The following is a 23,442-nucleotide window of genomic DNA, read 5'->3' as shown; positions in this document are numbered from 1 at the left end:
GTGCCGGGCAGGACAGTTCATCGTCTGGTTCCCGCCGAAAGTAAAAAAGTAAAAATAAGCACTTCACTCGTTACTTTGGTTGCGCTGCCTATGGTAATTTGTTGACTGAAGCTTCTTAAACCCGAACTGGAAGGGAGGAAGGGATAGGTACTTGGTATTGTAATTTATCTACAGATGTCACTATTTTACTGATTCAAATTTTCTAACCTATTGGCTGGGGGAGGGTGAGAGCCCCCCCCCCTAAAAAACGTGAAGACTCAGGTTATATGAAGAGCTCAAGCTTGCAATTGACAGGCTGGTTTTCAGCCCTATGACGCCTTGATATAGTTTGATATAGCCCCTCCTTTTTCTGGGAATGTTTCCTTTCTCAAGAGTCACTATCAAATTGTATTCTCACTATTAAATAACCGAATTATCGAATACCATTAACTGCTATTCTTTTTTTGCCACTGAGTTGTAGTTGTAGTTTACTTCTGAACATTATATTCTTAAATTTTACAAATCTAACGGGCAAAAATAAAAATTTGTCTATGTTTTAAAATTTGTATTTGGTAGCTATGTTTTACGTTGTAAGTAGTAACCATCTATTGAATTCTATAGAAGCTATACACCTTTGCAAAGAGAGTGAGTATCCCCTCGCAATGTCGTCAGGATTCTATAGAAGCTATAACAATTTGAAATATCATATGGAATTTGCGTAGACGTATAGCAATTTCCATGTAATTTGCTTTCTGGTAGGTATTCTATTCTAAAGGTCATTACACTCTTTGCCAAGAGATTTACGCAATTAATTAAACCTGTATTATAAAACCACCGCGTCTTGTTTCGAGTTTTAACGGACAAGTTTTTGAAAAGCAGACATTTTTTTTTTCTTGTTTAGCATTTGCAAAAAAGGGGTAATTAGTGAGTAGAAAATTTTTTAATGCATTTACAATCGGAGATGTTTGATTAACCTTTGCAAAAAAAAGGGGTTATGGGATTTGTGAATTGGAGGAGATGCCATGATTATGTACTGTATAATACACAAGTGATGTTTTGGAGCGTATTGTCAATTTAACGAGAAAATGACTGAAAAGTGTTTTGAGGGAGATGGGTTGCATGGAGGGTTGAGTTGCATGAGAGTTCAGTTAAAGGGGGTACAGTTACACGGGGGTTTCGGTTATACAGGGGTTCAGTTACAAGGGGGTTCAGTTGCACGGGAGTTGAGTTAAATGGGGATTGAGTTCCACGAGAGTAGTGCTTTGTCGTGGTTTAGCTTGTCACAGTTTTAAAAGAGCTTTACGGGGATTGAGAGACTCAGTTGCCGGATTCCGTGTGGTTTTTCTTTACTTGGTGGTCATTAAAAACGAAATTTTTGTTTTATATAAGTATTTTTTGTATCTTTTAAAAGAGCTTTAAGGGGTTTGAGAGACTCAGTTGCCTGATTCCGTGTAGTTTTTCTTTACTTGGTGGTCATTTGTTGTATCTTTTAAAAGAGCTTTACAGGGTTTGAGAGACTCAGGTGCCTAATTCCGTGTGGTTTTTCTTTATTTGGTTGTGATTAAAAACGAAATTTTTGTGCTCAATAAGTAGTTTTGTTATCTTTTAAAAGAGCTTTAAGGGGTTTGAGAGACTCAGTTGCCTGATTTCTTGTGGTATTTATTTACTTGGTAGTCATTAAAAATGAAATTTTTTTGTTAAATAAGTATTTTTTTTATATTTTAAAAGAGCTTTTCAGGGTTTGAGAGACTCATTTGCCTAATTCCGTGTGGTTTTTCTTTAATTGGTGGTCATTAAAAACGAAATTTTTGTGTTAAATAAGTAGTTTTTGTATCTTTTAAAAGAGCTTTACGGGGTTTGAGAGACTCAGTTGTCGGATTACGAGTAGTTTTTGTTTAATTGGTGGTGATTAAAATAGAAATTTTTGTGTGATATAAGTATTTTTTTTATCTTTTAAAAGAGCTTTAAGAGGATTGAGAGACTCAGTTGCCTAATTCCGTGTGGTTTTTCTTTACTTGGTGGTCATTAAAATTGAAATTTTTGTGTTAAATAAGTAGTTTTTTGTATCTTTTAAAAGAGCTTTACGGGGATTGAGAGACTCAGTTGCCTGATTCCGTGTGGTTTTTCTTTACTTGGTGGTCATTAAAAATGAAATTTTTGTGTTAAATAAGTAGTTTTTGTATCTTTTAAAAGAGCTTTAAGGGGTTTGAGAGACTCAGTTGTCGGATTCCGTGTGGTTTTTCTTTACTTGGTGGTCATTAAAAATGAAATTTTTGTGTTAAATAAGTAGTTTTTTGTATCTTTTAAAAGAGCTTTAAGGGGTGTGAGACACTCAGGTGCCTGATTCCGTGTGTTTTTTATTTAATTTTTGGTAAATAAAATAGAAGAGATTGTTTTTTTTAATTAGTTTTTGTATATTTTAAAATAGATTTTCGGGGATTGAGAGACTCATTTGCCTCATTCAGTGTGGTTTTTCTTTACTTGGTGGTCATTAAAAATGAAATTTTTGTATTAAATAAGTAGTTTTTGTATCTTTTAAAAGAGCTTTAAGGGGTTTGAGAGACTCAGTTGCCTGATTCCTTGTGGTTTTTCTTTACTTGGTGGTCATTAAAAATGAAATTTTTGTGTTAAATGAGTAGTTTTTGTATCTTTTAAAAGAGCTTTACGGGGTTTGAGAGACTCAGTTGCCTGCTTCCGTGTGGTTTTTGTTTAGTTGGTGGTCATTAAAAACAAAATTTTCGTATTAAATAAGTAGTTTTTGTATCTTTTAAAAGAGCTTTACGGGGATTGAGAGACTCAGGTGCCGGAGTCCTGGTGGTTTTTCTTTCATTGATGGTCATTAAAAACGAAATTTGTGTTTTAAATAAGTAGTTTTTTTATATTTTAAAAGAGCTTTACGGGGATTGAGAGACTCATTTGCCTGATTCTGTGTGGTTTTTCTTCTTTTCAGTAAAGACACTCGATATCCTAAAAGTTTTTAATTCAAATTTTTTTAAAACTTCGAAATTTTTCAACTTTATTTATTTTTTTCTTTTTTTACATAACTTAAAATGTCAAAATATGCTTACAGTTCTAACAATTGCGCTCTGTGATTGGTCAGAGACACGATGTGACTTTCCCACTGGTATTCTATGACCGGTTATTGAGACTACCTAATCTATTGCAAGTATTAAATCAGTATTTTTTACGCAATGGAACGATAAACACATAAGTCATATATTAAAAAAAAAAGTGAAGATGGAGCATTTTAATAAAGTGTGTTTACATAACAAGGTTATTGTAGCATTGATTTCCGACAAAGAGAAGTATTTGAACTTTGAAACAAGTACAGGTGGTAGCACTATTGGAAATGTCTTCATGCATTGTCATGACAGTAAGGAATTAAATTTCTTTGGAATACCGAAAAAATTCAACTCTTATGTTGGTGGTTATGCGAGATTGAGATCTTCAGAGATGATTGCACTCAAAGAGAATGCCAACATAAAAATAATCATTGATGATAAAGGACAACTCCTTGCTACTGTTGCAGGTAACACATTACCTACTGATACATCCAATCGTCACCTTTCGGGTATTAGCATTCAACGGAACATCAATAAAAGAAAGGCCTACTCTTCTACTAATATCGTAAACCATATCTTGTCTACGTGCCGAAACTGTTACCTGTGTAAAAATAATGTGATAATAGACAGTGAAATTGCCAGAAAAATAAAAAGGGAATTGTCAGGAAATATCACGATGTAATATAAATATGAATCGATTAAAAACAAAGCAACAGCAAACGTTACTGCCATTGATCAAACAGTCATTGAACCAAATAATAACAAATACGAAAATCATATTGAGCCTGTTGATGAGACACCAGTAAAAATTGTGTATGACTCAAAATGGAATAATGATTATTCTACTGATTACGAACTAAGAGAAGACAATAGCTATAATATCAAGAGAGAACATGGTGAACTATTTTATGGAACAGATTCAAAATGTCCAAAGTTAATCATTGATATTAATAATGTATCATAATATATTTTTTGTATTAATATTCTACATAGCATTATTTCATTAAAAATATATTATGCATTACATTGTTATGTGTTCATTATTTTTAGAGTAAGCTAGCATATAAAACGTTTAGAATGTCTAATAAAACGTCGGAGATGTAAGAAAAGGAATTTTGATACATCTATTGTCAGAAACATGGGAACAAATTCTTTCTTGAATTCTCCTCCTGGATAAATAAAAAAAGACATTACATTCAAGAAATTATGACGAAATTCTAATTAAGCAACAAACTCTTTCTTGAAGTTACCTCATGGATACACAATGCAGAAATTTCATTTAAGGAATTATCAAAAATTGTAAGTAAGTAACAAATTCTTTCAAAAATATGTTAATACGTTTAAGCAATAAATATCTTTAAGCTTAACCCGTCTTTATTCTTTAGAATAGCTTTATTTATTTCATTAAATTATGAAGAAATTGTAAGTAAGTAACAATAGCTTTCTTGAATTCGCTTCCTGGACACAATACAGATATGTAATTCAAGAAATCATAATGCAATCGCAAGTAAGTAATACAGTCTGTATTATTTTCACCTATTGGATACACAATACTGAAATTTCATTCAAGAAATTATGAAGGAATTCTAAATAGGTAACACACAGATGTTACCTCATGGATACACAATGCAGAAATTTCATTTAAGAAATTATCAAAAATTTTAAGTAATAAGCAAATTATTTATTGAGTTCTCATCCTGGTTAAATAAAAAATAAAGTTCATTAAAGAAATTATGAAAACAGTGTAAGTAAGTAGCAAAATCTTTCTTGAATTCACCTGCTGGATAAACAAAAAAGACATTTCGTTCGAGAAATTATGACAAAATTACAAGTAAGTAACAAACTCTTTATTTTTTTAATGAATTATATACAAGATTTATAAATTTAATTAAAGAAATTATTAAAAAAGTATCATTTATTATAAATTTATTTATTTAAGTAAAATATTTTATAAAAAATACGTAAATTTAATTTAAGAAATTATTAAAAAAAAACACTTTCTTTCTTGAATTCAACTCTTGGATATATAATATGAAAATTTCATTCAAGAAATTATGAAAATATTTGTAAGTAAGTAACAAACTCTTTTTGTTTTCACCTCTTGGATATACAGTACAGATACTTCATTCAAGAAATTATGAAAAAACCGTAAGTAAATTACTTTTTTTTTTCTCTTTATCAAAAATAATTTTCACTTAGCTACACGATGTAGAAATTTAATTCAAGAAATTAGTAAAAAAATCTCATTAACTAACAATTTCTTTCTTGAAGTCAACTCATGGATACACAATACGGAAATTTCATTCAAGAATTTCATGACTTAGATACACGATGTAGAAATTTGATTCAAGAAATTATGAAAAAATTATCAGTAATTAACAATTTATTTCTTGAAGTCGTCTCTTGGATACACAATACAGATATTTCATATTAAAATATATGTAATTAATTAAAAAACTATTTATTTATTTAACATATTGGATATACAGTACAGATAATTCATTACAGAAATTATGAAAAAATCGCAAGTAAGTAACTTTTTTTCTCTTTATCACAAACAATTTTCACTTAGCTAAATGATGTAGAAATTTAATTCAAGAAATTATTGAAAAATTCTCAGTAAGTAACAATTTCTTTCTTGAAGTCAACTCTTGGATACGCAATACGGAAATTTCATTCAAGAAATTATGAAAAAATTGTAACCAAGTAGCAAATTCTTTCTTGAATTTACCTGTTGGACAAACAAAAAAGACATTTCGTTCAAGAAATTATGACAAAATTCTAAGTAAGTAACAAACTCTTTATTGTTTTCACGAGTTAGATATATGACGTAGAAATTAAATTCAAGAAATTATGAAAAAATTCTAAGTCTAAGTAGCAAATTCTTTCTTGAATTCACCTGTTTGATAAACAAAAAAAACATTTCGTTCAATAAATTAAGACAAAATTCTAAGTAAGTAACAAACTTTATTGTTTTCACGAGTTAGATATACGACGTAGAAATTAAATTCAATAAATTATGAAAAAATTCCCAGTCTAAGTAGCAAATTCTTTCTCGAATTCACCTGTTGGATAAACAAAAAAAAACAAAAAAGACATTTCGTTAAAGAAATTATGACAAAATTCAAAGTAAGTAACAAACTTTATTGTTTTCACGAGTTAGATATACGATGTAGAAATTAAATTCATGAAATTATGAAAAAATTATCAGTAAGTAACCATTTCTTTCTTGAAGTCAACTCTTGGATACACAATACGGAAATTTCATTCAAGAAATTATGAAAATATTTGTATGTAAGTAACAAACTCTTTATTAATTTCACCTCTTGGATATACAGTACAGATACATAATTCCAAAAATTATGAAAAAATAGAAAATAAGTAGATTTTTTGTTTATTTATAAAAAAAAGTTATAAATTATATACGCAATATGTAAATTTAATTAACGAAATTATGAAAAAAATTCTCAGTAAGTAAAAATTTCTTTCTTGAAGTCAACTCTTGGATACACACAATACGGAAATTTCATTCAAGAAATTATAAAAAATATTTGTAAGTAAGTAACAAGCTCTTTATTGATTTCACCTCTTGAATATACAGTACAGATACTTCATTCAAGAAACGTGATTAAACACGTCTTGAAACTGCATGCTATTTGTAAGCCTTTCCTTGGCACCTTTCCAAACGAGCGGGGATTCCCCACTCGTTCCTAAACATTGCAAAAAAGTGAGCAGTACGAAAACTCCACGTTTTCAACCAGACTGGTATTTAGGGACCAATCAGGAGAGATATGCAAAGTCGACATAGCTTTATTTCATTTTTTTAGGTTCATTTAGACGAGGTTACGTGCACGCACGTAACCTCGTCTAAATGAACCTTAAAAAATGAAATAAAGCTATGTCGACTTTGCATATCTCTCCTGATTGGTCCCTAAAAAACCAGTCTGGTTGAAAACGTGGAGTTTTCGTACTGCTCACTTTTTTGCAATGTGTAGGAACCAGTGGGAATCCCCGCTCGTTTGGAAAGGTGCCAAGGAAAGGCATACAAATAGCATGTAGTTTCAAAACGTGTTTAATCACGTGTCTTGAATGAAGTATCTGTACTGTATATTCAAGAGGTGAAATCAATAAAGAGCTTGTTACTTACTTACAAATATTTTTTATAATTTCTTGAATGAAAATTCCGTATTGTGTGCATCCAAGAGTTGACTTCAAGAAAGAAATTGTTACTTACTGAGAATTTTTTATAATTTCTTGAATTAAATTTCCATATCGCGTAGCTAAGCGAAAATTATTTGTGATAAAGAGAAAAAAAAAGCTACTTACTTTCGATTTTTCATAATTTCTTGAATTAAGTATCTGTACTGTATATCCAAAGAGGTGAAATTTATAAATAGTTTGCTACTTACTTACAATTTTTTTAATAATTTCTTGAATTAATTGTCCTTATTGTGTATCCAAAAGTTGACTTCAAGAAAGAAATGGTTACTTAATGAGAATTTTTTCATAATTTCATGAATTTAATTTCTATATCGTGTATCTAACTCGTGAAAACAATAAAGTTTGTTACTTACTTAGAATTTTGTCATAATTTCTTGAACGAAATGTCTTTTTTGTTTTTTTTTTGTTTATCCAACAGGTGAATTCAAGAAAGAATTTTCTACTTAGACTGAGAATTTTTTCATAATTTCTTGAATTTAATTTCTATATCGTATATCTAACTCGTGAAAACAATAAAGTTTGTTACTTACTTAGAATTTTGTCATAATTTCTTGAACGAAATTTTTTTGTGTTTTTCCAACAGGTGAATTCAAGAAAGAATTTGCTACTTAGACTGAGAATTTTTTCATAATTTCTTGAATTTAATTTCTACGTCGTATATCTAACTCGTGAAAACAATAAAGAGTTTGTTACTTGCTTAGAATATTTTCATAATTTCTTGAATTAAATTTCCATATTGTGTATCCAAGAGTTGACTTCAAGAAAGAAATGGTTACTTACTGAGAATTTTTCAATAATTTCTTGAATTAAATTTCTACATCATTTAGCTAAGTGAAAATTGTTTGTGATAAAGAGAAAAAAAAGTTACTTACTATCGATTTTTTTGTAATTTCTTGAATGAAGTATCTGTACTGTATATACAAGAGGTGAAATCAATAAAGAGTTTGTTAATTAATTAAAAATATTTTCATAATTTCTTGAATTAAATTTCCATTTTGTGTATCCAAGAAATGAGTTAAAGAAATAAATTGTTAACTACTGATAATTGCTCCACAGTTTATTGAATAAAATTTCTAAGTCGTTTATCTAATTCAGGAAATTCTTGAATGAAATTTCAATTTTTTGTATAAATGAGTTTACTTGAAGAGATATAACTTGTTAATTAATCAGAATTCTTTCCTAATTTATTGAATTAAATTTCTAAATCTTGTAGCTAAGTGAAAATTGTTATTGATAAAGAGAAAAAAAAAGTTACTTACTTGCGGTTTTTTCATAATTTCTTGAATGAAGTATCTGTATTGTATATCCAAGAGGTGAAAAAAAAAGAGTTTGTTACTTACTTACAAATATTTTCATAATTTCTTGAATGAAATTTCCGTATTCTATATCCAAGAGTTGACTTCAATAAATAAATTGTTTTTTTTTCATAATTTCTTAAATGAAGTTTCTGCATTGTGTATCCAAGAGTTGACTTCAAGAAAGAAATTGCTACTTACTGAGAATTTTTTCATAATTTCTTGAATGAAATTTCTACATAGTGTATCTACGTCATGAAAACAGTAAAGAGTTTGTTACTTACTTAGAATTTTGTCATAATTTCTCGAATGAAATGTCTATTTTGTTTATCAAGCAGGTGAATTCAAGAAAGAATTTGCTACTTACTTACAATTTTTTCATAATTTCTTTAATGAACTTTCTTTTTATTTACCCAGGAGGCGAATTCAAGAAAGAATTTGCTACTTACTTAAAATTTTTGATAATTCCTTAAATGAAATTTCTGCATTGTGTATCCATGAGGTAACATGAGTGTGTTACCTATTTACAATTCCTTCATAATTTCTTGAATGAAACTTCAGTATTGTGTATCCGATAGGTGAAAACAATAAAGACTTTATTACTTACTTGCGATTTTATTATGATTTCTTGAATTAAATATCTGTATTGTGTCCAGGAAGCGAATTCAAGAGAGTTATTGTTATTTACTTACAATTTCTTCATAATGTAATGAAATGAATAAAACTATTCTTAAGAATAAAGACGGGTTAAGCTTAAAGATATTTATTGCTTAAACGTATTAATCGATTTTTGAAAGAATTTGCTACTTACTTACAATTTTTGATAATTTCTTGAATGAAATTTCTGCATTGTGTATCCATGAGGTAACTTCAAGAAAGAGTTTGTTGCTTACTTAGAGTTTCGTCACAATTTCTTGAATGAAATGTCTTTTTTTATTTATCCAGGAGGCGATTTCAAGAAAGAATTTGTTCCCATGTGTCTGACAATAGATGTATGCAAATTCCTTTTCTTACATATCCGACGTTTTATTAGACATTCTAAACGTTTGATATGCTAGCTTACTCTAAAAATAATGAACACATAACAATATAATGCATAATATATTTTTAATGAAATAATGCTATGTAGAATATTAATACAAAAAATATATTATGATACATTATTAATATCAATGATTAACTTTGGACATTTTGAATCTGTTCCATAAAATAGTTCACCATGTTCTCTCTTGATGTTATAGCTATTGTCTTCTCTTAGTTCGTAATCAGTAGAATAATCATTATTCCATTTTGAGTCATACACAATTTTTACTGGTGTCTCATCAACAGGCTCAATATGCTTTTCGTCTTTGGTATTATTTGGTTCAATGACTGTTTGATCAATGGCAGTAACGTTTGCTGGTGCTTTGTTTTTCATCGATTCATCTTTATATTCCATCGTGATATTTTCCTACAATGCCCTTTTTATTTTTCTGGCTATTTCACTGTCTATTATCATATTATTTTTACACATGTAACAGTTTCGGCATGTAGACAAGATATGGTTTACGATATTAGTAGAAGAGCAGGCCTTTCTCTTATTGATCTTCCGTTGAATGCTAATACCCGAAAGGTGACGATTGGATGTATCAGTAGGTAATGTGTTACCTGCAACAGTAGCAAGGAGTTGTCCTCTATCATCAATGATTATTTTTATGTTGGCATTCTCTTTGAGTGCAATCATCTCTGGAGATCTCAATCTCGCATAACCACCAACATAAAAGTTGAATTTTTTTCGGTATTCCAAAGAAATTTAATTCCTTACTGTCATGACAATGCATGCATACATTTCCAATAGTGCTACCACCTGTACTTGTTTCAAAGTTTAAATACTTCTCTTTGTCAGCACTCAATGCTACAATAACCTTGTTATGTAAACACACTTTATTAAAATGCTCCATCTTCACTTTTTTTTAAATATATGACTTATGTGTTTATCGTTCCACTGCGTAAAAAATACTGATTTAATACATGCAATAGATTAGGTAGTGTCAATATACGGTCATAGAATACCTGTGGGAAAGTCACATCGTGTCTCTGACCAATCACAGAGCGCAATTGTTAGAACTGTGAGCATATTTTGACATTTTAAGTGATGTACAAAAAGAAAAAAATAAATAAAGCTGAAAAATTTCGAAGTTTTAAAAAATTTTGAATTAAACACTTTTACGATATCGAGTGTCTTTACTAAAAAGAAGAAAAACCACACAGAATCAGGCAAAAGAGTCTCTCAATCCCCGTAAAGCTATTTTAAAATATACAAAAACTACTTATTTAAAACAAAAATTTCGTTTTTAAAGACCTATAATTAAAGAAAAACCACCCGGAATCTGGCAACTGAGTCTCTCCATCCCCCTAAAGCTCTTTTAAAAGATACAAAAACTAATTATATAACAAAAAAATTTCATTTTTAATGACCATCAAGTAAAGAAAAACCACACGGAATCAGGCAACTGAGTCTCTCAAACCCCTTAAAGCTCTTTTAAAAGATACAAAAACTACTTATTTAACACAAAAATTTCGTTTTTAACGACCACCAAGTAAAGAAAAACCACACGGAATTCGGCAACTGAGTCTCTCAAACCCCTTAAAGCTCTTTTAAAAGATACAAAAACTACTTATTTAACACAAAAATTTCATTTTTAATGACCCCCAAGTAAAGAAAAACCACACGGAATCCGGCAACTGATTCTCTCAATCCACTAAAATCTATTATAAAATATACAAAAACTAGTTATTAAACACATATATTTGTTTTTTATTGACAACCAAGTAAAGAAAAACCACACGGAATTAGGCAACTGAGTCTCTCAAACCCCTTAAAGCTCTTTTAAAAGATACAGAAAACTACTTATTTAACACAAAAATTTCATTTTTAATGACCACCAAGTAAAGAAAAACCACACGGAATCCGGCAACTAAGTCTCTCAAACCCCTTAAAGCTCTTTTAAAAGATACAAAAACTACTTATTTAACATAAAAATTTCATTTTTAATGACCACCAAGTAAAGAAAAACCACACGGAATCAGGCAACTGAGTCTCTCAAAACCCGTAAAGCTCTTTTAAAATATACAAAAACTAATTATTTAAAACAAAAATTTTTTTTTTAATGACAACCAAGTAAATAAAAACCACAAGGAATCAGGCAACTGAGTCTCTCAAACCCCTTAAAGCAATTTTAAAATAAAAAAAAAACTACTTATTTAACAAAAAAATTTCGTTTTTAATGACCACCAAGTAAAGAAAAACCACACGGAATCAGGCAACTGAGTCTCTCAAACCCCGTAAACCTATTTTAATATAAAAAAACAATAAATAAAACAATAATAATTTTTTTTAAACTGACCAAAAAGTAACGAAACACCAATCCGATAACTGAATCTGAGTCTAAAAAACCAAGTAAAGCTAATTTAATAGATACAAAAATTACGTCTTTACAACAACAACTTCACTTTTACTTTACAACAATTAAAGAACAATCAGTAGGAATTAGGCAACTGAGTCTCTCAAACCCTGTAAAGCTCTTTTAAAAGATACAAAAACTACTTATTTAAAACAAAATTTTCTTTTTTAATTACCATCAAGTAAAAAAAAACTACACGGAATACGGCAACTGAGTCTCTCAAACCCATTAAAGCTCTTTTAAAAGATACAAAAACTACTTATTTAACACAAAAATTTCGTTTTTAATGACCACCAAGTAAAGAAAAACCACACGGAATTAGGCAACTGAGTCTCTCAAACCCTGTAAAGCTCTTTTAAAAGGTACAACAAATGACCACCAAGTAAAGAAAAAACTACATGGAATACGGCAACTGTGTCTCTCAAACTCATTAAAGCTCTTTTAAAAGATACAAAAACTAATTATTTAACACAAAAATTTAGTTTTTAATGACCACCATGTCAAGAAAATCAACGTGGACTCAGTCAACTGAGTCTCTCAAGCCCCGTAAACATCTTTTAAAAGATACAAAAACTACTTATTTAACACCAACATTTCGTTTTTAATGTCCACCCCGTAAAGAAAAACCACACGGAATCAGGCAACTGAGTCTCTCAAACCCCTTAAAGCTCTTTTAAAACTGTGACAAGCTAAACCACGACAAAGCACTACTCTCGTGGAACTCAATCCCCATTTAACTCAACCCCCGTGCAACTGAACCCCCTTGTGACTGAACCCCTGTATAACCGAAACCCCCGTGTAACTGTACCCCCTGTAACTGAACTCTCATGCAACTCAACCCTCCATGCAACCCATCTCCCTCAAAACACTTTTCAGTCATTTTCTCGTTAAATTGACAATACGCTCCAAAACATCACTTGTGTATTATACAGTACATAATCATGGCATCTCCTCCAATTCACAAATCCCATAACCTCTTTTTTCTGCAAAGGTTAATCAAACCTCTCCGATTGAAAATGCATTAAAAAATTTTCCACTCACTAATTAGCCCTTTTTTGCAAATGCTAAACAAGAAAAAAAAACTGTTTGCTTTTCAAAAACGTGTCCGTTAAAACTCGAAACAAGACGCGCTGGTTTTATAATACAGGTTTAATTAATTGCGTAAATCTCTTGGCAAAGAGTGTAATGACCTGTAGAATAGAATACCTACCAGAAAGCAAATTACATGGAAATTGCTATACGTCTACGCAAATTCCATATGATATTTCAAATTGTTATAGCTTCTATAGAATCCAGACGACATTGCGAGGGGATACTCACTCTCTTTTCAAAGGTGTATAGCTTCTATAGAATTCAATAGATGGTTACTACTGTTGTAATATTCCAGGTTACTTCAAACTAGTTCATTGCAGCCTAATTAGTTACGCGCTAGCTTCAGAGCTGCCACTCCTAGTGATTTATCGCTATTTCTAGTGATTTTAATGTTGCTTAAACAAAAAAAAATCACCTAATAGGCACATAAATCACTAGATTATTGAAGAAATCTCGAAAAATCACTAAAATCTAGTAATTTTTATTAACCGGGTGGTAGCCCTAGCTATCTTACTAATGCTTTGGTTTCGTGAGTATCCTGTTGTAGGATGTTTCCTCATGTTTTTTTGTCTTTTCTTTAGCGCTTTTTTTAAGATTGCTTTCATACTGTGTACACGATTGAGTAAACTAAATGTTCCCACCCTGAGCTAGTAGCATAAGATAAAAAATTCGTTGCATATATATTTTTATCACACAGCATTACCTATTTTGCGTTCGTGCAGTACTTCTTATCGACTGTATACAAATTATGAGGGCAATGCCGTCTATTTTTATTTGGCTTCATGGATTTTCTTTCATTAGCAGCAATAAAACATTTAAATTGGCTTGCAGAAGGTCCAAAGTAAGCCTTCATATGAATATTTTCTTGCGGAAAAGTAATTTAACTTGCGAGTTCCACGAATAATTTTTGATTCCTGGAAAACATTCCAAGTGTACTTTCTTTTAGTATTGCAAAGACTGAAGCAAAAAAAAAAAAAAAAAAAAAAAAAAAAAAAAAAAAAAAAAATGCGCGTGTACGTATTACACATTTGTATTATGAAGTTGAAGCTCAGAAAGGAAAATTCCGGTTTAAAAGAATAAGGGGGTAATTTAACCTATGGGGGTGATTTCTAATACTTCCACGGGAATACTTATAAGTCTAAGTATGACATTAGCGTATTCATCGTTATCAAGCGAATAAAAATAAAGGTTAGGATAAGATATGATGTGGGCTAATGGCCCCAGATACCAACGATTTCTTGCTGTTAAATTGTATATATTAATAACTGCAAACAACGCCCCGCTTTTTCAGTTTTCTGTTTAAGAAATAAAATGTTGGATTGCAAATAAAGTTATGGAAAAAACTTGAATATTTGGTAAAGATTTTCGATGAACAGTAGTTTTGTTGAATGAGTTCTTAATAATATTTTCATTAAAGAAACCTATAGGGTTATTATTATACTTGTACATCGAAATTCGGTGTTACTTTTGGTCTCGTTCACGACTGAAGCCATCGTGAAATCGACAATAGGGTCCTCTGATGTTTAAATATTGCTGCTATTGATTCACTGCAGCACCAAGCCGTCCAAGGCCAACTAGCTGCTCTTGCTAGTCATCAATCACAATGTATTTAAAACCTTCCTTTTTACACCCTCCCAAGAAGTTCCAATTATTCCTAAATACTTCCTTACGACCTCCTCCCACGCAATCCAGGAACGGCCTGGTTTTCGTTTGGCCATATATGGTTGGCTGAAAGGGACGGTCTTCGAAAATCTGTCCTCCTTCATCCACAGAACGTGTACTAGTCATTAACTTCTCTTTAATTAGAACCGTAGAAACCGAGTAGGACCACATTATTCGTACAGCTTACTGTTCAAAATTTGGTCAGTCACACGGGTACAGAAAACAGTCCGTGGGTAATTCCTCTAGAAACATCTAACAAATTATCTTCCGTCTTTTGCCGTGTCCGCGTTTGAGAACCGTACTTGGCCACATTTATTACTGTGACTATCAATATTCTATTCGCAAATTAATCTTCCTATTCTCTCAAAATTTCTTCAACTGAAAAAAACACCCTGGACTATTGTCATCCTGCATACAAAATCTTTACTATTATCACTGTCCTAGGTAAGTGACTTATCCTAGATAATACGCTTGATCGATCTTTTCGTTACCCAACATCAACTCTCCACCTTTATTTTTTCCAAGTACTCTTTTTAATTTTAATTCTTAAACCCATTTTTGCACCCTGCGCTCTCAAAACCCCAATAAATCTTTTATTTTTCATCGACAGTGTTTGCAATTAACATTATCACCTAGGACATTGAAATCGTCAGCATAATCTAGGTCTATGAAAGTTTTACCTCCCATTGCTTCTCTCTTAAAGGGGTTTGATAATTCGGGCAATTCTCAATTATTACTCTAAGAGGGAAGATTTGGTCGACGCATCCTCTTCTCTTCTTAAGGCCACACTGTTCTTTTCTTAAGATGTTCATGATTATGATAGAAACAATTCTTTTCTTAAAATCTTGACCATTATAAAACGTACCTATAGCGACATTTATCCATCGGTCTTGTATAGACTACGTGACCTTTCAGGAACAAATGTGACACCATGTAACCTGTGCAACTAGAAGTCTCATTATACAGTTTCTTTGATTCTTTTAGATCGATTGGCTGTTTCAGAAATTGGAATCGACAATTAGATACTTTTTTGACCAAATTGCCTAGTTTGTCATCGTAGTTTGATGCCAAAATATGACAGAAAATGCCACTTTCCTACGGTACGGTCATTTTGGTTACAAAGAAAAAGCACTAGAACTGTTAATTTTTGTTCTACTGAGGCCTCTCCCAGTCTTCTCGGACCAGTGGCTCAATACAATCACCCTTGGAAAAAAAGACTAAAAAACGAATAAACACGAATCCGTGATCTTTCTTCTGGAGAAAAGGCGCAGAGTTCTATATTTTTGTAGATAAAGTCTTCAAACCTCTACGGAAGGGTTCTCTGATATAATGAACCTAATAGAGTGACTTTTATCACTTTTCTTTCTGGGGTGCCCCCCTCTGCAAAATATCGGGCAAATTTATTCGGGCTTGAAGCCTTTGATGGGTAAAACTGAACTTAAGGAATTTTATATATTTGGAATTAGTGTTAAAAGCCAATTATTTTCATGTGTTAATTGTTAACAAAATTCACTTTTTAGAGTTTTAGTTGCTGTTGGCCGAGTCACTCCTTATTTACAGTTTGTTATCACGAACTGTTTAAAAATCTGGGTTCTGTGAATTCTTACAAAATTATCTTTGGTTTGGAAAATTGTCTGGGAAAGTTCCCCAATGTAGGCCAAATATACTTTACATGCATTATACTTAAGAATGTAAATTATAATGAGTAAAAACTGTAATCACATTTTTCGTAGTATTTGCTGTTAGCAGTTTTTTTTAAGTTTCTCTTCCAGCATCAGATGCTTAAATTCATATTACTGTCATTTAAAAATTTAGCATTAAAACTGCATACAATTTTTGTGGTAATAATCTATTCTTTATTTTGTTACTCTGGAACGCTCAAAATTTGCACCAAAGTCTATTTTAAAGGTTATTGTGCACAAATAAAGGGATATCGTGAAACTCACAAGAAACTTTTCTATTGAGCCTACCTCAATACTATAAGGCAATGAAACCTTCTGAGTAAAAATTAGGCTTATGAGTCTTAGCACTACAGATCAAATAGAGGCAGAGGGTAATTCATAGGCGTCCAAAGTAAAACTTACTGTCTTGGTAATCGGTAATTAATATTGCCTGGTGGTCTGAACGTAGTGGTAGCCATGTCAGTTGGCGTAGTAGTTTCTGTCACAATAGATGTCGTCTCTGTTGTCACTTCAGAGCCCGGAGGAGGAGGAGCTAAATAATACACACAAAGGCCAACTGCAACCATGCCTCCAACAAACACAATGCACGCAGCTATTACTACCCATTTTGGGAGCGTTACTCCTTTCCCCATTTGATCGTTGCTTCCAGTTGCTTTCTACCTAGAAAATACTCACTAACAATTTGAAGAATCCTGGCCCTAACGATAAGCTAAATAAAACAAATCCATACAAATAAAAAAATACATTTCAAATTTTTCTCTAACTAGAGTTTAGAACATAGAAACTAATATACATCCCAAGGTTTCCTCGCAGTTCCAATGCTTTTTGCGATAGTTTTCCAATTTTTCCTGTAATTTCTAACCAGTCTTTCTTTTCAGTTGTTTTAGTGAATTTTCCTTCTCCCTAAACGAATTCCCGAGTACCTGCTTTGTATTTTAATATAATTATCTAGGGCCCACACATCTATCCTTGCGAAAGCAAAAGTATAGTATGTAGTTGCTAATCGAGAGTCTACATGCGCAAATAGATAAATTTTTGTCAAGATTCACTTGTTCCTAGTAATTTAATATGGCGATTATCCTAAAAAGGTTGAAAAGATTTCCTTTAGATATGGAAAGCTAACCCCCCTCTCCGTTTTAATATTCTCTTTATTGTATATGTAATCATTAGCATGCTGATATTAAGTAGTAGTGCTAGTTTACAGTTAGTATACTATTACTACTAATGATCACTCTTTTATCATAGGCAGCGCAATGGCGCTGTCTAAGTAAAGAACGATGTTGGCACAATGTATTATTTATTATTTTTTTTTTTCGGTTTTAGACCAAGGTACTTCGTATAGAAGTAGTTGTCTTACAAACTTCAAAAAGAGCTTATTGGATTGAAAATTGAGAAGGCTGGTGCCCTTTTTAATAGTCGAAAGCTATTAAAGGGCAAATAGCCCCACTCACGCCCATCATCCCCTATTCAGTTCCGATCAAAATTTTGAGATAGAAATTTTGTTCATCGTAGTTGAAAGGTCCGGAAGTTATGTCTTTAAGGATGACACCCCCCCCAGCCCTCAGAACAAGGGTTGTCAGTAATGCCTGGGGGCCTATAAGATTTTTTATAGAAAGTGAGGTCTTGTAGGCTTTGAAGGGGGCTCATTGGATTGGTAATCAGAAGTTCTAGTGCCGTTTTTAAGAGTAAAAGTGATCTTAGGGCAGCAACCACCCCCTCCCCCCAACACACACGCACGCACGTCGTATTTTCCCGAAATTTATCACATAGAAATTTTGAGATAGCCATTTTATTCAAAATAGGACAAATATCATATAACAAGGCTTTTGGCCAATCCCCAAGCCAGGGGGAAAGGGTAGTAAGTTATGTCCCGGGGGCAAGGCCGTATCCAGGGGGGAGGGGTTACCCAGTTTGACCCCCCCCCCGAAATTTTTGACCGATTCGAAAATAAGTCAAAAATTGGTAAAACCTATGTAAAAATCAGTAAAATTAGTCGAAAACTGAGTCAAAAATTAGTAACCCCCCCCCCGAAAAAAAAAATCCTGGATCCGCCCTTGCCTGGGGGTATTTGAGGTTTTTATGGAAGGGATAGTTGTTTAACATTAGAGGAGGCTCATTTGCTTGAAAACTGGAAGTTCTAGTTTCCTTCAGTCAATAAATGATGAAGGGCTACTATCCCTCCCCCGACTGCCACCCTTTTCACCAAGCAACTCTAATTGAAATTGTGAGAAAGCAATTTTGGTCAAAATAGTCCAAAGAACCTACAAATGCCTCTAAGGTTGACACAGCCCTCCAGTGCCTTGGGATAGGGTTGTAAGTTACGCTCTGGGGGCATATAAGGTTTTTTGGATTGGATGATCGTACAAAATTCAGATGGGGCTCATTTAATTTGAAATTGGAAGTTAGTGCCCTTTTTAAGAGTCAAAAATGATCTAAGAGCACCCCCCCCCTACACGCCCATCATTTTCCCAAACGCATCCAATCAAAATTTAGAAATAGCAATTTCGTTCATCGTAGTTGAAAGGTCTCTAAAATTATGTCTTTGAGGAAGACAGCCCCCTTCCCAGAGCTCTTTGACAAGGTTTGTAAGTTATGCATTGGGGGCATATAACGTCTTTATAGAAAGGGTGGTCGTATATACTTCGGAGGTGACTTATTGGATTGGTAATCAGAATTTCTAGTGCCCTTTTTAAGAGTCAAGTGGTCAGAGGGAGAATACCCCCCTCCCCCTACATGTCGTGTTTTTGCACTATAATTAATTTTATTCTCACTTTTATAACTTCAAAAAATAAAATTTTATTAAGATTTTAAGGAATAAATATCAGCATATGTATATTAAACTGACAAAGCATACTCATTTGTATCTTTTTTTAAGTAAAGTACAAATTATGTTCTGGCCTTGGGGTTTTAAGCCCTACTCATGTGAATTTCTGCTGGTTTTGAGTTTGACTCGGTTATCTATTGTAATTTCTTTCGTTTTGGGTTTCATTTATTTATCGATGCTAATTTGTGGTAGTTTCACTCTTGGTAGGTTATTTTATTTTATTTTTGCTCATTTTTTGTTTAATGGAGTTCTTTACTTTTCTTTGAAAAACTTACTTTGTGGAAAAATTTTGTTTTTTTTAATTCATCTCCACGCAAGTCGATGCACAGAACAGTAGTCCATACTTTTTTTTGAATTGTACATGATTGATTGTTATCGAAAAAGAAACTTTTTTTTAACATTTCCTAACTTGATGTAGGCTATTGGATTCAAAGTATTCTCCCATTAAAAAAAAAAAAAGTAAAAAAAAGAAGAAGAAAAAAAAAAAAATGGTCATAATTTTATGTTACCTTAGATCCTAAATAAGAGACAAATTAACGAAAGTGGAATTTTGTACGTCTAATAAACAAGTCTTCGGATTTTAATTTCAAAATTGAGAATGGTCCGTTAATAGTTTTCAGGTTCAGTTTATATAGATTTTTTATAAGTAAAAATAGACCAATATTTTCTGTTTACTCTGGATAGAACACACTCGAAACACAAGGTGCTAGCAAAAGAGCCGACTCTTTTAACGCCATTTTCCTCTCTCTCTCGGGCCTTTGGCCATCGTGCACTTGTTATCTTGACGTCAAATTGCCAGTTTTTTGGTTTTCTGTGTTTATCCGGTTTTGTTGTTGTTGTTCAATCGTCATATCTCGAACAGTTTATTTCCATTATGATGGTTCAAAAATTATTCTGTCTATTTTCCCATGTTTCTAGAATAAGTAAGTGAACAGAAAGAATTGCTGAAAGACAAGTACTTGAATTTATATAGATAAACATTTGAATAAATTTACATTAGATAATTACTCACATCTAGTTCAAAAACTTGAGAGTTCCTCATTATCACTCCAATTCAAAACGACTTACTAGGCTAGTAATACATTTACGAGTCAGGCGTTATACAAGAAAAACAGGTGGTTCTTGGCATTGATTCTAAACGAGGAATACCTAGATATTTGAATACAATGAAAGTCTGTTTAATGAATATCTGGCCACGCAAATAATTAAGGTACACACACTTTGTGACGAAACTGGAGCAATGTTTCCTAAGAAATACTATAGTTTTGTTCCAGATTAGAAGGACAGTAATCCGACAACTAATATTGCTCAAATACATACATAAAATTTTGTTTAGAAAAGGAAATTGAGATTTTTAAACACAGAATAACACAGGTAGATCGTATGAAAACTAAAACAAAATCCGCTCTAGTGTTCTTAATTCTTGATTTCAGAAAATAATGCAAGGTATTTGCAGGGTCTTAGTTCTTTGATTTAGTTAAGAAGCACCCTTTCTTCAATCCATCAATGAAGCTGTGTTATAATGTCATTCTATTTTACAATTTACCTTTAATCCTATAAATACTTTTTCCATTTTATTTTCCTTTCAATTTGGAATTGTTTGATATTCAGGAATAGACATGTACGTAGAAATCTTTCCCGGGGGTGGGGCAATAATAAAAAAAAAAGAAATCGAGAGAGGTTATTAATAATAAATTAATGCATTTTATTTGTTAATTTGAAAAGAAGTGCCCAGATATTCATGACAATTGTGGATGTCGAGAGGCTGGCTTCAAAGTCCCCTTCCTTTTATTACGTTCCTGCTCAGAAATCATGATTTGTTACCATTTTATTCACATGGAAAGGATAATGTTTAGTTTCCTATATGAAAAAATAAATGCCAAAAATACCACCTTTAAGAGAATAAAAATAAACGCCAAAAATACCACCTTTAAGAGAATAAAAATAAATGCCAAAAATACTAACTTTAAGAGGACAAGAAATGAATGCCAAAAACACCTCCTTTAAGAGGACGTGTTCAAGTTCAAGTGACAGTTCCTTTTTTGAGATCTTTCTAGCTATACCATTGACGAAAACAAATTTTAACTTCTTAATAAGCCTTTAACATTAGAATATTTTTTTTTTCATGATTTTTTTTTACTTGATCTGATAAAAATTTTAGTAAATTTTACTGATTCCAAACAGGGGCGGATCCAGGATTTTTTAGGGGGGGGGGGGCAAAATAGGTTCATCAAGAAAAAATTTAGGGGGGGGGGGGGTGCAAAATAGATTGATCCGATAAACTTGCGTTATGAGCAAGTTTGATTAACACAAACTTGAGTTAATTAAGTAAATTCCACTACTTTAGACTACGCTAGAGGGGGGGCTCCCCCTCGCCCCCTGGATCCGCCACTGATTCCAAAAAAAGAAGAAGATTAGCTCTCTTGGAATCAAAATAAGGAACCAGTACACACAGGAGAGGGGGATGAAGAATAGAATAAGAGTCATAAAAAGTTTTGGCATCACTCTGCCAATACTGATTTCCATATTAATTTTTCTAAAAAGCAAAGTTAACCAAAGATTTTGCTTCTGCTGTATAGGAAAATAACACTGTCCAGTTTGTGTTTGAAGCTAATGTGTGCATGCAACTTAATCACAACTTGTAGCTTTTCTCAATGCTTCTTAAGGCCTATGACGACATATTTTTGTCATAAATGTATTTGTCTATACATCTATTACCATTTTTTCTCTTACAAATATGCACTGACCTACTGTCTGTTTTTGAATATAAATGTGCAAAAACTAGCATAAGCCTGGCATAAAAAAGGCTGTTCTTTACTTTTTCGCAAATCATCTGTGAATCGTTGTTTCACAACGAAATCTTCGTTGTTTGTGTTTTATTGGTAATGTCTGTTGGTCTGGTAATTACCCTTTTATAACACTGTGAAATAGATTTCTTGACGAAGAAAATAGCTTTGTTAGATAAAAAATTCATTATATATCTAAAAATTATGTAAGTATGTCATTTTAAACTTAGGTCTCTGTTAGGTAGTTGATCTGTTGAACTGAACCGAATCATACTTTCAGGACTCGAACATAATCGGAACCGGAATTTTATCAACCTACATAGGTCCCTCAAAGGCCAAGAGTAGACCCTGAGAATGAGTTGATTCGTGCCAATTTTCTCCTACTTACTTACCCTATCTTGTTTTGTCACTTTGTTCTTTTTTTTTGTTTTTTACTTTTAGAAATACGGAACCAACACAAAGTGTGTTTTTAGTTATTTCTAATGATTAACATTTAATCTTATATGATCCTTCCCTAAATAATCTTTGTTAGAATAAGACCCAAATCTGGAGTTTTGTTTGAGTCACCCTATTGTATTTTGAATGTCTCGAATATAAAAGCGCATAGAGGAATGTATAATCATAGCAACATAAAGCAACAAGGACCTATGCAAGGCTGATGAAGTGAACTTAAAGCAGGAGAAAAACAATTGTCCTTTTGTCTTCTGTAATCACATTCAATTGTACACCGGGCGCTTTTATATCTTCAGACTGATTGCCTAAATATAAGGAAACATTTCATGGAATTCTTTTCTCATGGTTCGGCTCGTATCTCTCTGGTAGAGTACAGAGTGTGAGTCTGGGCGGCATGACCTCGCATCCCCTACCTGTCCGGAGGGGCGTCCGGCAAGGCTCTGTTCTTGATCCAATACTTTTTCTCCTTTATGTTAATGACTTGGTTACGGACTTGGGTCCATCAGTGCACCCAGTACTTTTCACTGATGCTAGCAACTTTTTCATCACCGGCCCTAATTTACCATCAGTCGTCACCTCTACCCAAATCCTTTCGAATGGATTACAGGACTAGTGTCTCTTTAACTGCATGACCATTAACAGCAAGAAAAGTCATGTTGTACTATTTTGAACCCCTTTCAAAGAAAATGAAGCTCAGCAAGCCCTTGGCCTAAAATATTCCACCTATCTCCTCCTACAGGTCGAAGTTGCCAAGTTTCTTGGTGTCCACATAGACTCCTTCCTTTCATTTGCAACACACGTTTCCTATATCAGAGTCATTATCTTGTAATAGGTTAGTATGATTAATCCTGTGGATAATTTTCTTCCTCCTGATATCCTTGTCACCCTTTATTACTCTTTTATTTACCCATATAACTCAAACTGCGGATCTGTAAGGGGCAAC

General features: G+C 32.4%; 1 protein-coding gene across 2 annotated transcripts in view; it reads right to left on the bottom strand.

The window, feature by feature from the left end:
• Nucleotides 1-23,442, bottom strand: part of LOC148948564 (aminopeptidase N-like) — a 142,352-nt gene that overhangs the window by 114,313 nt on the left and 4,597 nt on the right. Inside the window, exons 1-2 of one of the 2 annotated variants that reach the window (XM_089094463.1) lie at nucleotides 20,273-20,317; nucleotides 16,839-17,092 (exon numbers count right to left, since the gene is read on the bottom strand). In XM_089094463.1, coding sequence (XP_088950589.1) covers nucleotides 16,839-17,092; nucleotides 20,273-20,302 — 284 coding nt within the window. In that variant the 5' untranslated portion in view covers nucleotides 20,303-20,317. Of the gene's footprint in view, nucleotides 1-16,838; nucleotides 17,097-20,272; nucleotides 20,318-23,442 lie in introns of those variants that run through there. The other variant, XM_089094464.1, reaches the window with a different exon arrangement.

Source organism: Artemia sp. Qi Xiang Cuo, chromosome 9 (assembly GCF_049724085.1).
Source record: "Artemia sp. Qi Xiang Cuo chromosome 9, ASM4972408v1, whole genome shotgun sequence".
Classification (NCBI taxonomy): Eukaryota; Metazoa; Arthropoda; class Branchiopoda; order Anostraca; family Artemiidae; genus Artemia; species Artemia sp. Qi Xiang Cuo.
Note: the sequence above shows the minus strand (reverse complement) of the source record. Positions and strands in the feature narration are given on the sequence as shown.